The sequence below is a fragment of the Cervus elaphus genome, chromosome 19 (assembly GCF_910594005.1).
Source record: "Cervus elaphus chromosome 19, mCerEla1.1, whole genome shotgun sequence".
NCBI classification, from domain to species: domain Eukaryota; kingdom Metazoa; phylum Chordata; class Mammalia; order Artiodactyla; family Cervidae; genus Cervus; species Cervus elaphus.
Window position 1 is genome coordinate 20,905,724 of NC_057833.1, and position 19,845 is coordinate 20,925,568.

The 19,845-nt window shown below is 36.0% G+C and overlaps 1 protein-coding gene across 1 annotated transcript in view; it reads left to right on the top strand.

Moving 5' to 3' along the window:
• The first annotated feature begins 248 nt into the window (after positions 1-248).
• LOC122675663 overlaps positions 249-19,845 on the top strand; it is a 28,514-nt gene continuing 8,917 nt past the window's right edge. The window contains exons 1-5 of the mRNA XM_043874648.1: positions 249-358; positions 7,691-7,835; positions 10,673-10,766; positions 16,553-16,671; positions 19,159-19,301. Of these exons, the coding sequence (XP_043730583.1) occupies positions 333-358; positions 7,691-7,835; positions 10,673-10,766; positions 16,553-16,671; positions 19,159-19,301 (527 nt within the window). The 5' untranslated portion in view covers positions 249-332. The remainder of the gene's footprint in view (positions 359-7,690; positions 7,836-10,672; positions 10,767-16,552; positions 16,672-19,158; positions 19,302-19,845) is intronic.

A 19,845-nucleotide genomic window follows, 5' to 3' on the forward strand; every position in this document is an offset into this window, starting at 1 on the left:
TTTTCAGGGGTGCCAGGGCCATTTGCTCCCTCTGCTATAATTTATGTTTCTGTAGTCAAGGTTCAGTTATACCACAGTTTAGAAAACTCCCTGGAAACAGCATCCACCATTAGCTGCTCCAGGAGCCCAGGAATTCCTTTGATGAGCACTAACAGATTGGTAACAATACCTCCTAAAGGGCCAGGTTGCTAGGTAACAGCTTGTTTCCTTGGTCACGGTGAATACATGGAAGACCCCAAAAGAAGGCTGCTGATTCTTGCTGGACAGCTCTTCTGGGAATGGGATGAAAAATGTCTTCAGAAAAATAAGTTTAGGAAGGCCAGAGGAACTTTATGCACCAGCAAGACATGTCCAAAAGGTAAGCAAACAAAATGTTAGAAGTAGTCTTATTCATTCCTTAAAAGAAAACAGACAACCACAGCTTTGTGTATTCCTGGATTAAATTTCATTTAAAAATGTAAAATCATGAAATCTGGGTTACTGATGACTGTTGCTTAGAGAAATGAGCCACCACCTCTCCTATATGCAGGCAACTGGCTACAAACGCAATTCAGGTAATCATTGCTGTAACAGAGAGCTGGACTTACTGTCTAGTAGTGGTACACTAATAGCTACACACGGCACTTTAAGAGAGCGTGTGTGAACTTCAGGGGGAAGATCAGATAGGACAACCAGAAGGAAATATCTATTAGTTAATACCCACTAATTATAGTTAATATTAGTTTTATCTATTAGCTACATTTAAATGAAATAACTACCAGAAAACAAGACTTTTGCTAGATCAATAAAGTCATAAACCAGATTAAATTAGAGGCCAAAATCCAATCCTTGTTTCTTCATTCCTAAATTTTATAGCTGTTTCATAAACGTTTCTCAAAGCATGCTGATAATTAGACAACATATGATTAGGTCTCTTAAGGACTTGAATGTTTTGTCCTTATATGAGTTTCAATTGGCTCTCATCCTTTAAAAAGTGAGATTTGCCCCTTCAGTTTTCAGGATGAAATACTTTGTGCTTTCATGACTGTGTGAAATTTATTTATAGCTCCCTAAATTTACCCCCTGTAGTTAAGATAGGACTCATGCTTAAGTAGGGATTTAAAGGCTGAAGCAGTTATATTACAGACGTTTTATTTTAGTTAGCAAACTCTGAACATCTCATCTCAGCAGTATGTAGACGTTATGTTGATTTTAATGTCAAAAACTGTGAAATAATTAGAAATGGGCATGTGAATCAATGGTTTTTAAATGTGTAGAAGTTTTGTGACCAGTTATAAATTAATTTTTCCTAGTTGCTAACACCCTTGAATACACTGTACCAAGAGGAAGTTTACTCATGAATTCTGTAAAAAAAATGATATTTATGATCAATATTATTATTTTTAAGCTAGTACATTTTATAAAATTATTTCAGAGACAGGGTAAAAAGCCCAAGCTGCAACTTAAACTTTAATCTTCAAATTTTGAAGGAGTGGGGAAAGAGTGGGAGGAGGGAAGGAAGAAGAAAAAAGAAAAAAAAAAAAAAATGTTTTCTTAGTGCCAGTATTTGTTCGATCACATTTCTGCACATCATGAAATAAGTCTTGGTCAGACTACCTTCCTAATATACTGTTAATTTCATTTGAAATTTTCTAGTTTTGTCTCTGTTGACAAAACTACCTAATCACATATTGTCCTTTAGTGTCTATATTCTTCTTCTCCTTTGCAGTGTTGTATGTGGTTGAATTCTCAAAACTATAACAATATAGGGAGTAGTAAAACATTCCTCAAGAACTGGGAACCTTCTAAATAGCAGCTATATATGTTGCAATAACATTCTAAAAATTTCTAAGTATAATTTTATAAAGAAAACATAGAGGTATCTCAGTTTATCTTCATTGTTCCTAGGATTTTAATATAACTTTGTGTTTCTAAAAATGTCAATGAACCCATTAATAGGTACTGAAGTTTACAAGCTTTTCCTCTAAAGAATTTTGATAACGTTTGTCCTTTTACTTTTGTTGTATCTTAAATGGGGGCCTATTTGTGTTTATAGGAATGTACATGGGGCTAGAGCAACAGGGACAGGAAAAATTCATTAGAATACAAGGTTACATAAAATTAAAATCAAACCACTAAGAGAGAAATAAAGAAATGACAATTTTAGTTGTATATTTTTCAAACTTATAATTTGTACCTCTGTGTTTTTAGAATCAAAAATCTAAATAGTTTCAGATATATCTGTTAAAACTCTGGGCCTTAGGTACTAAAATTTTAAGGATATTTGTAAAACACATGAGTTTTTTAGAACATTCATTGCTATGTGATTATTTACTTAATTTATGGGTTTAGTTCTAGGAACTTAATTTAGAGCCATCAGAAATTGGAATGCAATAATATGGTATGCCAAATTTGCTATTTCAGACATTAACATGTTATAATTGCAAAAGACTTCTTGATTTCATGAAACCTCCTTTTTCAGTGTTTTACAATATCTCCTCACCATCCCTAACATGTAGATAGCACAATCATCACCTGTTTTACAAATGAATAAACTTATATATAGGTATAGAGAGGACAAGGTCTCTGGATTTTAAAAGATAAGAAGAATGGTCAAAGTAGTCAGAGATTGGATTGATATCTTCTTTCAGCCAAATTTAATGCTCTAGAGTTCATGGTAAGTTTCCTCTAGTTGATAGCCCAAGTGCATGGGTTTAGCAAGATCCCACTAGATCTGAGAGTCTAGCTCAATAATGTGGGGGGAGTAAGAAAGCATCTGAGGACTTGGGGAGCGTCCTTTGCTAACTGAAAATATGATTGAGCTGTTCTTTTTTTCTTCTAAATACAAAGCTTTCATGATGCAGCACTGAATATAAATGGAACATTTAGAAATGGAGTTGTAAGCAATGCCATCTTGATCATGCTGACTGTCTGAAGGAGCCCCCTGGCCTTCTGGATGGTGTGTGTTCAATATAGCCTCCTTCATCTCAGAAGCTCGGCTTCACCTTAGAAACTAGGCCATCTGCCACTTCCTCCTTTCCTGTCCTTGCAAAGCTACATAATCACCAACTTGACATTTTAATTAAATAGATAGCATCCCTTTGCAGCCGACAATTTATGAGGCTTATAAATTCCTGATTGTAAACAACAATGCAATCTTCCAAGGAAAGGGGCTCATGAATTGATAACTTATATTATTATTGTTTTTCGTCCTGCAGTCTCAGCTCACCAGATTCACTCTTGTTGGCCATTCTACACTTTTTGAAACCAAGAACAGATGGCCAATTCAGATAATACCACCTATTTTAAAGACATTATAAATCACTCCTGACAAATGTTGTACTGTTTTAGTCATGGCAACTTTATATTACAGCATTAATAAAATTAATTTCTCTCTCATAAGGTTTAGAGTTGCAATTTATGATACTTATTTGTTCAATGCAGGCAGAAAGATTAAAAATGAGTAAACCAAAATACCAACTAAACTACAAGCCTGGTTTTATTTTCTTTGGGGAGGGGAGACATGAGAGGGTTTTTAAAACAGCTTGATGTTACCTGGAATGATGTTCTCATAGGTTCTACTACTAAAGGCTTACCATTTATTTTCAGTAAAGAGTCACTGCTCAGATTTACATGTTCTATTAACTAGTGAATTATTTATCTGTAGTTAAGTGAAGCAATCAGAATAGGAAAAATCAATATTAATGATTTTCCTTAATAACAACTGCATTCAAATAAATGATACAGATTTACAGTTATTTAAAGAATCACAGTAACTTATCTGAATCTTATTTGAATTGTAGTAATTAAAAACACTTGATCATTTACTTGTTTGACTTGGACAAGTTATGCTACTTCTTTGGGTCTCTGCTTCCTCATCTCTAAAATCAAAATAACAATGTTATGCACTTTGGTGATTTTAATGATTAAATACTTTGGCCACCTGATGTGAAGAGCCAACTTGTTGGGAAAGATCTTACTGCTGGGAAAGATTAAAATCAAAAGGAGAAGGGGGTGGCAAAGGATGAGATGGTTGGATGGCATCACTGACTCAATGGACATGAATTTGAGCAAACTCTGGGAGATAGTAAAGGACAGCGAAGCCTGACGTGCTGCAGTCCATGAAGTTGCAAAGAGTTGGACACAACTTGGTGAATGAACAACAACAATGATTAAATGAGTTAATCTCTGTAAAGTTCTTAGAATAATGCCTAGCACATAGCATATGATTAATAAATGTTAATTATAAAATCATTATATAAGTAATAGTTGTCATCCTATTAATATTGTTGCCAAAAAAACACAAAACCAAACCAGAAAAGCTTTTCACTCAGGCAGAGTCCACATCATCTTATGAATATTAAATGTAAGGACCCACCAGAGGTGCTAAGTGACCCAAGGTCACAGCAGTAACAGTTTTAGATTCTCGGGACTCACTGCTTTGCACTCTGGCCATCAGTGACGTGTGCATGAAGGCAGATGGGGTAGAAGTTTGGATTAGTCAGATAACCTGGAAGATGCTCTACCTTTCCTTTTTTTAAACTAAAGGATCACAAATTATCTTTCTTGGCTGATATTTCCCCCCCCCCCCCAAACCAGACCAAAATAAACTTCTATATGGAATTCATGATAGAAGTAATGGAACAAAGAAGAGCTTCAGAATTCCCCAAAGGTTTTACTTCACAATGTGAGCACACCGCTCTTCACCACTGCCCTCTGGTGTGGCGTCCAGGAGGAATATATGAATGTGAGAGAAAGAATCCAGCCTTTGGGACCCACAGAAAGTCATCACACTGGAAGAGAGTCACACTAGTTATCTACTGATTAGAATCTTCTCAGATACTCTGTCCTTAGCTGAAACTCTAGACCAAATTTATTTCATTCCATTCTGGCAGGAAAACAGCCGGTGAAAGAGAAAGGTTGTTATTTGCCTATTTATTTCTGTTACCAAAGTTTTAAGTACTTTCTGTTATTCATAAATGTCTAGTGCAGTCAAGATAATGGCACAAATAGTTCTTCTAGTTTCAACGTTCAAACAATCTAATATAAACTAAGATAATGAGATAATTTTCAGTTCTTTGTAAACGTGATTTTACCTTGAAGCTGTTGTGCCTGGTCTTGCAGCACTAAACAACCAAAGTACAGTGAAAACCCGATCAACTGGATCCTTCTTATCCGACGTTTTGGCTTTGTGAACTTATGGTTCCCTGTGCTCTCCTTTACCATTTCTCACACTTTAGGTTTCAAAACAAGAGAGAGAGAGACACTTCCAGATTTTCCTATTGGGCCTGTTTCTCATCACCGTGTTACTGTTCAGTTGTGAAGTCGTGTCTGGCTCTTGGCAACCCCGTGGACTGCAGCACACCAGGCTTCCCTGTCCTTCACTACATCCCTGAGTTTGCTCACACTCATGTTCATTGAGTCGGTGATGCCATCCAGCCATCTCATCCTCTGTGGTCCCCTTCTCCTTCTGCCTTCAGTCTTTCCCAGCATCAGGGTCTTTTCCAATGAGTCACCTCTTTGCATCAGGTGGCCAAAGTATTGGATCATCAGCATCAGCATCAGTCCTTCCAATGAATATTCAGGGTTGATTTTATTTAGGACGGACTGGTTGGATCTCCCTATAGTCCAAGGGACTCTCAAGAGTCTTCTCCAACACCACAGTTTGGAAGCATCAGTTCTTTGGTGTTCAGCCTTTTTATGGTCCAACTCTCACATCCATACATGACTACTGGAATAACCAAAGCTTTGACTATACGGACCTTTATTGGCAAAGTAATGTCTCTGCTTTTTAATACACTGTCTAGGTTTGCCATAGCTATTCTTCCAAGGAGCAAGTGTCTTTTAATTGCGTGACTGCAGTCAGTGTGAGCATTGATTTTGAAGCCCAAGAAACTGAAATCTGACAGTTTCCTTGTTTTTCCCATCTATTTGCCATGAAGTGATACAACTGGATGCCATGATCTTAGCTTTTTGAATGTTGAGTTTTAAGCCAGATTTTTCATACTGTTTATAGGGTTCTCAAGGCAACAATACTGAAATGATTTGCCATTCCCTTCTCCAGTGGACCATGTTTTGTCAGGCCCTCATCACTGTGTAACCATCACTAAAGTTCAGAATCACAGGAGTCAGTCATGTCATTATCCTTATTTTCCTGATTTCATTTTGGCAGAAAATGGCTAGCATATTTTCATAAAGACAAGAGAACCAAAAGTCAGTTAAATGTTTATCCTCTCTTCATTCCCTGAAATACTATTCCATTTTGCCTTATTTTATTCTCCCTGATTGTTGGCCAAAACTCTGGTTAGAGACAGCAGGATTTACCTGCTTCAGGAATAATAAATTTTGCACACTGTAATGTTTTTCTAATGTTTGTTAATTTGTTGCCATGGTAAGATATTCTTTGGTATGTCAAGAAAACCATATCCAGTTTATTAAAGAATTGCTCAATTGGGGAATATTGGAGAGGTATATATTTTCTGAGTTTTTCACATGATTAAGACCAAATCTTTTGCTATTTAGTGGTAGATGGAGGGATAATTTTCTCCTTGATAACACAAGGAGACAGTTGTTTTATTTTCTTAATGGCACAATAGCACTATTTTAAGAATATGATGTAATGGCTATGCTCTTCTACTCTAACGCATCAGTTAATACATGAAAAATGAAAGACATTTCTACATTATACTTCATGAAGGCAACTTCAATATACAAGAGATGTGTCAGTTTCTTGTAAGCAAAATTGCTACAGAGCTTCATAATAACTGTGCCATAAAATATAGAATGCTGTCTCTTAAGATTCTTGGAGCCTGAGAAATAATCCATCAAGGGTAAAAGGAGGCCAGAGATAGATACAATTTCTAGTTTTACTTAACATGAAAAAGCATACTCAGATATTATTTTTAAATTGACTTAAAGTAATATACAGTACCAATTACAGAAAGGGAAACATAACCACTCTGGAGGAGAAAGGGAAAAGTGCAAGAATAACAGTAAATAATAAATACAGGAAAGCAAAAAGACATTTTATATCTCAGTGGCATAACAATGGGAATACAGAGGGAATAAGACTGTTTTTAAGTAAAATATTTGAGCAGTATTTCAAAGTGAGTAAAATTGATTAAAGAACCTGAATTTTTAATATGTTTGCCACCAATTTGAGGAAATATAATAGGTTTGGGGGAAATTTCAGGGAAAATGGAAGACCCAGATCAATGGGAAAACCAATAGAGAGTTTAAAGCTTATTTGGCACAAGCCAAATCTGTAGTACTAGTTCTACTAGGAATGGTATTACAAAATTAGGGCTGGTTTCCTTATTCATATCCTACGAGTATGTATTTGTGTGTACTATTAGATTTACTTTTCAAAGATGCGCAGTCTCTGTAGACACTCTTTCTTACCTGGAGGAGTAAGTGACAGCCTTAAGTGACTGTCAGCCATAAAAAATGTGTTTAGGACTATGACAGAATTCCTAGGGTATCACTTATCTTTCCTATAAATGGAAAAGCTGGTGCTTCTCATTTGTGGCTATTGTTGTTTTATACAAAGATATTTGCATTTAAAAACTTAAAGCATTTTTTAAAATGTTTAATTGGAGGATAATTGCTTTACAATGTTGTATTGGTTTCTGCCCTGAAAAAATGTGAATCAGGCATAAGTATCCATATATCCCCTCCCTCCCGAGCCTCTTAAGCATTTTCTTTCACTCAGCTCCTCAGGTCAAAACACAAGTGATCAGGAGACTTGTCCATCTAATTCATCCTACGGCTCCTATCTGAGTGAGACACACACCCCGTGGGCTCTCTCCAGGAACAGAACACTGTATTCTCGTTCAGATTCTGGAATATCATCCCTGGTAAGTATTTTTTAATTTGTTCTTTACTTAGTCTTAAGTTTAACATGCATTTTACTTAACACTTTACACTTTTTAATAAGTGTAAAGTCTTCCAAGGTGGCGCTAGTAGTAAAGAACCTGCTGGCCAAGCCAGGATCATAAGAGATGAGGGTTTGATCCCTGGGTAGGGAAGACCCCTGGAGGAAGGCCTGGCAACCCACTTCAGTATTCTTGCTTGGGAAATCCCATGGATAGAGGAGTCTGGCAGGCTACAGTCCATAAGGCCACAAACAGTTGGACATGACCAAAGCAACTTAGCACACACGCAAACATGTCTTAAATCTATCCTTGTAACTGGGAGAAAATGAAAGTTGTTACTCTGAGTCCCACCTCAGAGAGGAAAGAATCTGGGGGGGGGGGAGGAAGGAAGACAAAAGAGATAGAGATGAATAGAAAAGATAATGACCAGAGACATAACAATGGTGTCGCTTCCTTTCCCCACTGAGTTCAAATTCTGTCTCTAGTCTAAGAATTATCTCCTTTCTTTATGGAATATCCTTTGTCCACAAGATAAAAAATTTTCCTTCTAAACGTACCATTTCCAAGACTGTTCTTTAACCCATCTAAGTGGAATCACAAAGTTTTGTCCCTCCTTTCCTTCATTCAAAACTTTTCCACTTTTCCTTGGATGAAAATGAGTTATTTCTATGTTTGCCTCTCAAATTACAGAAAATGAGTTTTTCAAGCACAAATACCATATTTTATTTAACTCTGTATCTTTAGTGTCTGAGATAGTGCCTGCCGCATAGCAGGGGCACCATATTTATTTCTCAATAAATTAGTGAGCTGAAGCATTTTAGTTTCAAAAATATTTATTGAACCAGTGGATTAATCACTTGGTCCATCAAAATCAAAAAACAGGGTAAGACACAGGAATATTCACCAGTCCTTTAAGAAGAAAGCATGGTCACACAACTGCAATATGTTGACAGCCTTTCACAGATATAAACAAAGAAATGCAATGGCTCATTTTCCTGTGATGTTAGAAACCCCCAAATCAACCACATAACTCCTTTAAAAAACTGACAGTTTTTTTTGCACAAAATTAGATATCAGTTGAAAAACAGAAACCTTATTTTCAATATAACTTTAGCTTAGATTCATTTTTTCCCAGCTAGAGTCTCATGAAATAGCACAAAAAGGCAATTGGATGTGGCAACTATAGGAAATTTAACTTCTAAAAAATTTTTATTCTATGACAGTAACAAGCAAAACAAATTCCAAAAGCATGTAACAGATTGGGAAAGACGCGTCCACAACCATGTAAACCAAACAGCCCAAGATAGACTACATTTTTCAATAATCTAAAATGTGTTTGTGCTTCTTAGTTTTTAAAAAATAGTTCTGAAGAATAAGTGAATTACTTGAAAGTCTGTTAGCAAATCCTCAGATTGTCCCAAAGAATTGCTCGAGCATTAATTAACTTTTTAATGTTGCTGTTAATCAAGTTAGAGAATTTTGCTATTTTTTAAATGAATATATTTAAATATTTATGGAACAACTAAGGTCATTCAGTAAGTAAGTAATGAAGGTAAAAGACCAAAGCTAAATGATTATTAAAAACCCACTTCTTCCCAATTTATTTTGAGGCAGCTTGCCCCAAATTTTGCTTTATAGGATGAGCTAGTTCCATGTGATACACTAAGAATCAAAGGTTCTGTGGTTTAAAAGTCCAGGAAAATACTTTGTAGTACAGACTCACAATATATTTTAGGATACTAAAGGTTCAGAGAAGTCCTGTAGTAAAGATAAATGCTTAGCTTGGTTTAATCCAGTGCCTCATAAGCTTATTTAATGACGAAAATGTTTTTTATGTTAGTCACACAGCCTCAAGCAAAGAAAAACTATACAAAATACTGTTCTGTGAGATGAATGTAGTTGTCCCAAATACTGTAATGGCATTTCTTCAAATCAAATATCCTTGGTTTGTCTGTATAGGTATAACATGGCTAACAGAAGAATGAATCTATGGTGTATGTATTTAACATAATATTCTTTGTTGAGTAATATACCTTTTTCTTTGTGCTAACCTTGAAACTATCATAAGTCATGTAAGATACTAGGAATTTTGATTGACTACAGCTTCAATAGTAATAAACAGCATACAATTGTCCCAGATGTGATCTTGACACATATTCTGGTCAGCAATACACTGTCCAGAACAAGGAAGATGACCAGAGACCTGAAATATTTCATTCAATATTGGCCACACATTTTAGGAACAATGTCAATAAAATGGAACTCTTCTCAAGGAGAACCACGCTTTTCCTGAGTGGGCAATAATTTGTAAACCATGATCTGTAAGTAATAACTAAATGACAAAGAGGATGACAACTATTATCAGACACTTAAAATGTGAAGGGATTCTTCTGTGTAGCCTCAAAAGGCAGAGCTTGTACAACTGGACTAACTTAGAAGGATTACTTCGGACCCATATAATGAAGAACCTTTAACAATTACAACTATTCTAAAATAGAATGAGATTCCTCATGAGCTATTCAATAAATATCAGAGGACAGATTATTAGAGGTGGTGTAAAGTGGATTCATTAATGGGTACATATATTTATTTCTGTTATCATTTGTCATCAAACATAAATCAGCTATAGATGTTGAAAGATGCAAAATTGAATAAAAACAAATAATTTAGATTGGACTAACATAACATCAATAAGTATGTCATTAGGTACCTAGAGTTCGATTTAGCTCAATGTTTGGATGGGTTCACATTACTTGTACACATAAAGTAAGTGAACCATTTATCACCAGATGATATTTCTCTTCTCTCTTACTTTAAAGCTTCCATCAGATTCTTTCAAGTACCTCACTTGGCACACAGTAGAACAAAATGACATCCAAGGAAGTCAACTGCGTTGCCCACGGGTAAGAGAAGGTAAAGGAACTGAAGTGTGTGATCTTTTCGTACACGCTCTTAGTAGATGTTTTTTGAGGATAACAAGACATTACTGGGGGATACAAACCTGTATGACCTAGAGGTAGAAAAATTCCCTTTTTCAAAACCACATAGTTGTTAATATAGTGAAATGACCTTTAAAAGCATACTCTTTTTCTTTTAAAATTTATTCATTTGTTTATTTTTTTTACTTCTGGGCTGTGGCGGGTCTTTGTTCCTGTGTGTGGGCTTTCTCTACTTGCCATGAGTGGGGACTACTCTTCATTGCAGTGGACGTGCCTCTCATGGGGCTTCTGCTTGGGCTCTAGGGTGCAAGGGCTTCAGGAGCTTCAGCCCGTGGGCTCCGGAGTTGCTGTTCTCAGGCTCTAGAACACGGGCTCAACTGTTGTAGCTCATGGGCTCAGCGGCTCAGGGGCACGTGGGATCTTCCCAGACCTGGGATCAACTCAGTGTCCCCTGCATTGCGAGGCAGACTCAACCACTGACCACCAGAGAAGCCCTAAAAGCATCATCTTATAGCTGATCACATAAATAATAACGTTCAATATTAAATATTGGAAAACAGAAACAGAAGAACCTGTAATTCAATTATCCAGAAATAATCACTGTGAGTTTTATTTCCATTTAGTCTGTTTTTGAAAAGCATGTATATATTTCCTTACAAAATAATGTGGACACCTGTATTTCTTGAGTTTTTTCATCTGATATTGTGAGCCTTTCTTTCCTCCCTGTTATAAACATTACTCCAAACAAATTGTTTAGAAGTTGCATATCTTTCCATTGTAAGGATATTATTAAATTTATTTAACCAATGATATTTGTTGGACTTTTATGATCATGAATAACACTGTTAATTCAGTGGATGACTTTAAACTGGTTAATCCTACATTGATTAAAAAAGCATTAAAAGAGAATCTAAATAAACCAGTAGTCTCATTGTTCATTTTCACTAAACATTTTAAACTTGGTAAAATAACCAATGCTTTATTATTCCTCTTTCATACTTTCAGATTTTATAAATATGCTGGTGTGACAGTATGAAGGATTTTTAATCTGAAGCCCTGATATACATAATGTTTGATTTCTAGAAGTAGCTGCAATAGATTATAAGCTCTGTAGGAACAGAGACTGTTATCTTTTTGCATCCTTCATAAGTGGATGAAATAATATTAGACATAATTCCTGCTGCAGTGAGTATGAGTGTTTGGTCTTTATAAAATATCAAGTATCTTGGCTAATTTACATCTCTATTTGTAGACTTGCAGATACATTGTTTATCATACAATTGTAACACTGATTTAAGAAAAGTTGCTATAGGTATATTCATCTGCCCATTTCCACTTCTCAATTGCATTACTTTACCCACTAATGCTTTCCTTCTTTCACTCAAACTCAAATGATAAAGGTGATTAAAATAACATCTTTTTATGAAACTGTGAGTTAAATATGTTCTTATGGTTTAACTCTACCATATCTATTTTGCAGCTAAGCATTCATTGGCTTATATAATAAAACATATTTTATGTAATAACTTAGATTATATATTATATTAATTTATTTTATAATAATAAAATGTTATTAGATAGTACTATTAGAGGTAAATTACACTTCCCTTTGGAGACCTTAGAATATTTTTCTAAGAGCAACAAATTATGGGAAATTAGTGACATGTATGCACTTCTATATTTAAAGTTAATAACCAATAAAGACCTACTATAAAGAAATTTTAATGAAAAAATAAATAAACAATAAAAAATAAATTATGGGGAATTAGGAAGGAAGGAGATCGGAGGCCATGGAGGCCATGTATGTCACAGGTATAGAGTTCATCAACAAAAGAAGGAGAAAGGGTTACATCAGGGGCTAAAGAAGGCAGGGTTTAGTAGGCTCTTAAACTTCTGTGTGTGCGCAAGTTACCTGGAAGTGTGCAGAAAACACGCATTCCCAGGCCCTATGCCTGAAGCATCTGATGTAGTTAGTATGCAGTGGGGCCCTGGAATCTGCATTTATTAAAATTATTATAGGTGATTCTGCTGCAGGTGATCTGAGGTCCATACTATGGGAAAAACTGGTTGAGGGGGCTTGGAGAGAGGCAGGAAATGAAGACATTTGAATAGGAAGTGAAACATGGGAACGGAATGTAAGAGTACTGGCATTTATCCACGTGATGTTGGGGGAGGTCGTTGATAATTGTGGCAGCCACCATGAGGCAGAATAAATTGTATTTGGAGTGACAGGTGGAGAGTTGAGATTTAGAGAGAACTGCAGAACTGAAGAACCTGGAGGAGATGACAGGAGAATAAAAATCCAGGAGTAAACTGAAAAGGAGCATGTGTAAAAAGAGTCCAGCGGTCTCCCTTCTTCTCTCATCTAAGAAGCCAAGTCATGTGCTGAGGTCATCGCTCAGCAAAATCGGCCCACATGAAGATCCCAGTGGTCATTCATGCAGAGGATATCATCGCTCTCCAGAGATAAGGCACAATTTGCTTCCATTAGGCCATTAACAACACCCAATCTCTCGCAAGTGAACGGTCGTAAAAGGATTGGAGCATGTTCTCGGGGAGAGGAAACAGTGAAAAATCCCATCAACTCAAGCCATGAGGAAAACAGATGTCCTTGTTCGTTGCCCTAAATTTTGTGTAAGTGTTTTTTTTGTGTGAGATGGAGAACAAGTGCATTTCAAAAGCATTCTGATAAGAATGCCCCTCTTTCTAGATTAGATCCTGAAACATCCATCAAAATTACTGCAGTTGATCTCAGTTGCCCCAGTTGTACATTCAGGAAGAGTTCCCAAGAAAAGAAAGGTTAGCTGGTGTGTGATAAACAGCAATTTCCCAGGGCTTTGATTGCCAGATAGAAACTGACTTAACTCCTCCCAATTAAATGAAGCCAAAGAGCATATTGTTGGCAGAATTCTTTTAAAGAATAAATTCTTCCTGTTTGAAAATCCCCCAGCAAGTTAATTCAGTCACTGCTGTTAAGAGTTACAAATCCAGTGAAGGGACAAAGAATAAGCTCAGCCATGGCAGGTGTGAGCCAACATCCCTGGGCTGTCAGATATTCCAGACTTCAGTTCTCAGCTGCTGAGATGTATCTTCAATTACCAAGCAGGTCTGAGTTTTTTGTTGTTTTTTTTTTTTTTAAAGAATCCAATTTAATACATCTCCTCACAGTGGAAGTGACCTTTGGCTTCTAACTTCAAAGAAATCTTTGCAAGCTGCTTTGAAAAGAAATAATTGAAACAGCAGAAGATCAATAGATATCAAACAAACAATACAGGGCAGAGTTTAATAACTGGTATAGCTATTACACAAAGAAAGCTACCAAATTTGGTGTGGGGGAGAGGGTGTAAATAAAGACAATAAACTTGAGGTCTCCCCAGTCAATGAGTTGACTGGTCCAGTTTTTCCAGTTCTATAACTTTTCATTCCAATCATCCTAATCAATGAAGAAGGTGATTTCCTAGCACAAGGATATTTTATTTGTAAAGTAGTTGGGATACTACCACTTTCAGGGTATGTAATTTCCTGAGTGGCAACATTACAGCTTGTTATGAGAGAAATGCCTGAAAGTGCAGGTTAGATTCTTGACTTCCACCTGTGTCTGATGAAAGAACTCATGTTTTTGTCAAAATAATGAAGTATTGGCCTCTTGCTCTTATTGCCTTCCATAAATCCTTCATAAATGGGCTCATTATCGCCCATCAGAGTCCAGACGAATTTGCCACAAAAAGCAAAGTTTGCTCTCGATACCTTCAATATTGTTTCTGTGTTCTTTTCACCTTTGAAATCATGCACTCCAGAAAAATGGATTGAGGAGAAGTGGGTACAAATGGTGCAGGTCTGACTCAGAAATACAAGATGTTAGAGTTGAAAGGGAATTGAAATCAAACCTGGTGGCTCGGTGGTAAAGAATCTGCCGCCAATGCAGGAGATATGGGATCAATCCCTGGGTGAAGATCCCCTGGAGAAGGAAATGACAACCCACTCTAACAGTCTTGCCTGGGAAATCCCATGGACAGAGGACCCTAGTGGGCTACAGTCCCTGGGGTCTCAAAATAGTCAGACACGACTCAGCGGCTAAACAACAAAGTTTAGGGTGGCTTTCAGGGGCTTGGTTGGCATCAGGAAAGAGTGAAGTTTGCCTGTGGCAGCATGATAAGGGTGTTGGGTGTTTATAAATTAGAAATTTATAAAATCTTTATAAAGTATTGTGAATTTCAAACATAATTTCTCACCAAATTCAGCCCTTGATGGGCCCTTGATGCTAGACTTCCCCATATTTTTGCAGACGTGGAAAACTAAACAGCTCAGAAAATTAAAATTAATCATCTGGAGTCAGACAATTACCTGCTACTTAACTCCAGACTAGAAACAAAATATCCTTTCCCCAGCCCTGGAAGTTATGTGCAAACCTGATTTAGAAGACAATAAGGCTGGAAAATAGTAGGAAATGAGTTTGGAAATGGAGACTAGGATAAGATTGTAGAAAACATTGCCTGATGAACTAGACTTTTCCATCTTTATTTGGTAAGCAATAAGAAACCTCTGAAAGGTTTTGAAAATATCAGTCCCATGGTAAACACTGTTTTTAGGAGAGCTGGATAGCAATTTGTGTCATTTATGCTGAAGAAGAGAAGATTACAAAGCAGGAGATCTAAGAGAAAGTAGCTATAGTTCCGGTAGGAAGATGTGAGTGTCTGGACATTGAAAAGGAAAGGACATATTCTCAAGGGGGAAACTGGTAAGATTAGGTGGTTTATTGAATCAAGAGACAAAAGAGAAAGAAAGTCAAGAGTGACTTCATGATCCCTAAAGAGAAATTTATATGAAGATTAAAGCCACTATACTGGTGATTTTTCTCACTTGCTTGAGCTAGAAGTAATTGATGTAAGATTAAAAGTTAACTCTACATGTTGACTTTTCCCTACAGTTAATAGAGGTCATTCCTCCCTTTTAATTACTCTAGAAAGTCATCAGATTATCTCTGAACCTCAAATTATTTGTCATAGTAATGTGGTAAATTGCATTTAAAAAGAAATCTATATGTGAGAATTTAAGTTAAAGCTGACTTTTGATTCTCTGCAGAAACCTAGACCATAGGTAGCAGACTTGTGAACAATTTAAGTTAAAATAAACTGTAGCCCTATTTTTTCTGATAATTGTATTTACTTTATTGCAAACTGAAAAAAAGTAAGTAAAACAGATGAAAAAGAAATAACATTGCTGATTGTTTGCTATTTCCTCTCTTGTATAACTCATCTGGTGACGGGAGGGCCTAGAAAGTAAGCCCATCAGAGATGGCCACAAGGCTTCTGGCAGCAGGAAGAGAAACACAGGAACTGGGGGGGTTTAAATATTTAATAATAATTTCTTGATTAATCTATTATTGGTATACCTGCGCATTTGATTTAGTGTTTTCACATTGGAGGTTTCACTGTATTTTGTTTGGAAGACATGAGAGTTATTCAGGAAATTTCAGGAAAAATAATTTTAAACAATTAGAAAGTGTTCATAGTGATCAAGTCCTGGTTCCTCTTCTGTCCCCATCTCTCCCCAGCCTGATTAGGCAGGCAGAAGTGTATGTAGTCACATACATCACATTTTGTTACTGCTCACACTACTGGGGCATAAGAGTTCAATCCTGTCTCCCTCAGTCCTGATATCAAGTGGAAATTTAAAACAACCAGTCAGGCATTCAGTGAGGGGGTTGGTCCTGTCTTCCTGAACCTACTTCCAAGATCTCACCTTGTGATTTCTGCCCAGGACCCTCTGCCGAAGAGCTGCTCCTCAGACAGGAGGAATGTACTTTGCCTTCACAGAAAAGAGTCCTTGAAAAAAACAAACGGGAAACGTGGCTGCAAGAAAACTGGGAGGACTGCACGGTGAGAGCTTAAAAAAAAAAAAAAAAGAAAAAATATATTTCCTTCACTGACTAAATTATGGCATTTTTTTAAAAGGTCAATTGCCAGAATAAACATCAAACCTTTAAGCACATCTCTAGAAATTTCTCTGAAAATAGTTTTGACTGGCATTCCATCTCTTTTTCCACCCTTTCTCTTCATCAAGGCATGCTACTTATTTTCTAATCTTCATTTTATATTGATATTGCTGAACTTTAGAAAAAGTTTAAAAGAACAGAGAATGAAATTGGATTTTTGATAATAAAAAAGTCGTCTTGAACGATAATCCTTATCAATGAGTATATGATGTAATCTGGACTCCTTTGAATGATGTGGTAAAAGCTAAAAGTTTTGATGATCTAGGGCAGCCATTGGGGTCTGAACAGAGCTATCCTGGAACAAACCAAACTTTCAGCAGTGAAGGATTTGAGGTGTGGTTTCTTGGTGCTGAAAATGACTCAGCTGGCTGAGCCACTAGCACTGAAACAGTTCCCATGGTTAGCTCTCAACCACTACCCACCTCTGGAGTTGCCATCACTCAAGCTTTCAAGTCATGGCTAAGCAGAGGACTGAAGACTTAACTGTGAAAAATAAGCATTGGTAGCAATAAAAGAATAAGTGAATAAAAGAATAAATGAACTTCTTTATAACAGAGTAAGATGCCAATATTTTTGTTTTTCAAAGTGATCAAATTGCATGTGAGGATTTTAGGAAATCTTCCAGAAATGAGACTTATTGGGATCTCCCAATGCCTCTTCTGTTTCACAGATGAATCTTGTATGTCATAGAATTCTAGAATTAGGGGTTGGGAAGGAGCTTCAGATTGGGTCTGGTCCAAACACATTCCTTTCAAAAAGGAAAGGAAAGTTTAGAAAAAGAAATGATTTGCCCACAGTCATACAACTTATTCAGGGAAGCAAGGAAAGTAGAATATTGTTTCCCAGTTCAGTGGTGTTTTTTTTCTTTCTAAAATCAATTTTAATTAGTCACATATAATGGATACATTCCACTTTAAAAATTTATATAGTGCACCTACTTATTTATTTGAAAAGTTTAAACAACACACCTAAAACTTTAACCTCCACTCCCAGGATTCTTTTTAAAAGTAATCATTCCAGTGTATACATGCATTTGTTCTTTATAGCTGTCATTTAAACTGTGGATATATTGCAAAGGCCAGTGGTACCTTGCTAAAAATTTCTCATAGAAAGTTAAATTGGTCTTTAGTTAACTATACTGCAAGTGTATGGGTGAATGAACCCTAATCTATCACAGAAAAACTTATTGGGAAAAGCAGCCTATTTGAGAAGGTGATGTTTAATGTGGAAATGATAGATATAATCTCAATATTTCTTTAGTTTACTTTAGAATGAAGACCTTTTATACTTTGGGAAAATAGAACTTATGGTATCAAATTTCATAATGTTTAATGAATATATCAAGACCTTTTTTAGATAGAGATATCTGTATTTCTTTAAACTTATGGTATCAAATTTCATAATGTTTAATGAATATATCAAGACCTTTTTTAGATAGAGATATCTGTATTTCTTTAAACTTATGGTATCAAATTTCATAATGTTTAATGAATATATCAAGACCTTTTTTAGATAGAGATATCTGTATTTCTTTAAAAATAGTAAATTACTTTGCTTCACATTAAAAAAAGGAATGTCATCTTATGCAGTAATTTCTAGTCACAGAAATTGATGGCAAAATTTTGGAAACAAAAAAAGTAAAGTTGACTTTTAGAAATAGAGTTTACAAGAGCAATGCTACCACTGAGAGTGGTTTTAATCTCCTTGACATAAAAGTTGACTGATGTTAAAAGTAAAAATAAAATATCCACTATCTCAGAACTATGCCATGTTATGTATATGTATATATCCCTGGTTATTTTAAAATAAAATCATATTTTCCATCTTTTGAATGATGGCATCTTACTCTGAAATTTTTATAAATGAGATATCTGAGTATTTCCAAGGAGGCTAAAGACCTGGGTTTGATCCCTGGGTTGGGAAGATCCCCTGGAGAAGGGAATGGCTACCCATGTCAGTATTCTGGCCTGGAGAATTCCATGGACTGTATAGTCCATGGGGTTGCAGAGTTGGACACAACTGAGTGACTTCCACTTTCAAAGATAACTAATCATATAAACCCAAACAATGCTTTACCCCCTCTACTTTTCATACCTAGAAAAATTTCAAAATCTAAGGGTCTTTCCATCTCTACCTGCCACCTCCCACCTGGTGTTGAATTCTAAACAATCCCGTCAATATCTTCACCCTCCTCCCCTATCTTGAAAATCTCTGCAATAATTGTGAGTGTTTGGATGTGTGAATATTTTACAATACCAAAAAACAAAACAGTAAAAACTGCTGACTTAAATATATAACAGTTCAAATTAATAACTATTTTTAAAAGTTGATAAAGAACTTGCTTTTTCTTTTTATTTGTTTTTCCCTTCAGAATTTGAACCTTTCATTTCAGGATTTGGGGGACCCTTATCAAGTTGAAAATTTTAACAGGATTCTTAGAAGACTAATTCGAGTTGAAACCCTCTGGTTAGTGGACAATTCACTGGTGGATTTAAGCGCCATAAGATTGCCAAGGTACCTGCTCCCTAGCATGTCCAATTACTAAGTTAAAGTCAAGTCTTTATTATATGGGTTCATGTGATCAATGTCTTTACCTATTGTGGCTCCCCTCATGTGGTCAGGCCTTGAAAGTGAGAGTGCTAAGCGATGTCTGAGCAAGGCAAAAAGGGAAATTTATAAATCAAACCGTCACACTTTAACAGGAAAAATCCATTCCTCTTCAAATTAATACTGCTATTACCAGTTCTTAGGGGAATAATTAATAATCATATGACATATTGGCAGAAAAGCTTGCTAGGTTCCTTGTGTAGTGAACTGGAAATACAATTACATTATATACACATTATCGTTGTAAGATAGTGATTTTTAGTCATGTTTATTGACCATTTACAGGGAAAGACTCTATAGGTAGTTGACAAGCGTCTTGACTTCAGGTTCACAAGCTTTTAAAAAAATTTTTTTAACCGAGAACATTTATTTTTAATTTAATCTCTTATTTGACTTAAGATAAAATTCTTTACATTCTAATAGAGGAGTAGAAGTTGTCAATCAGAACAGT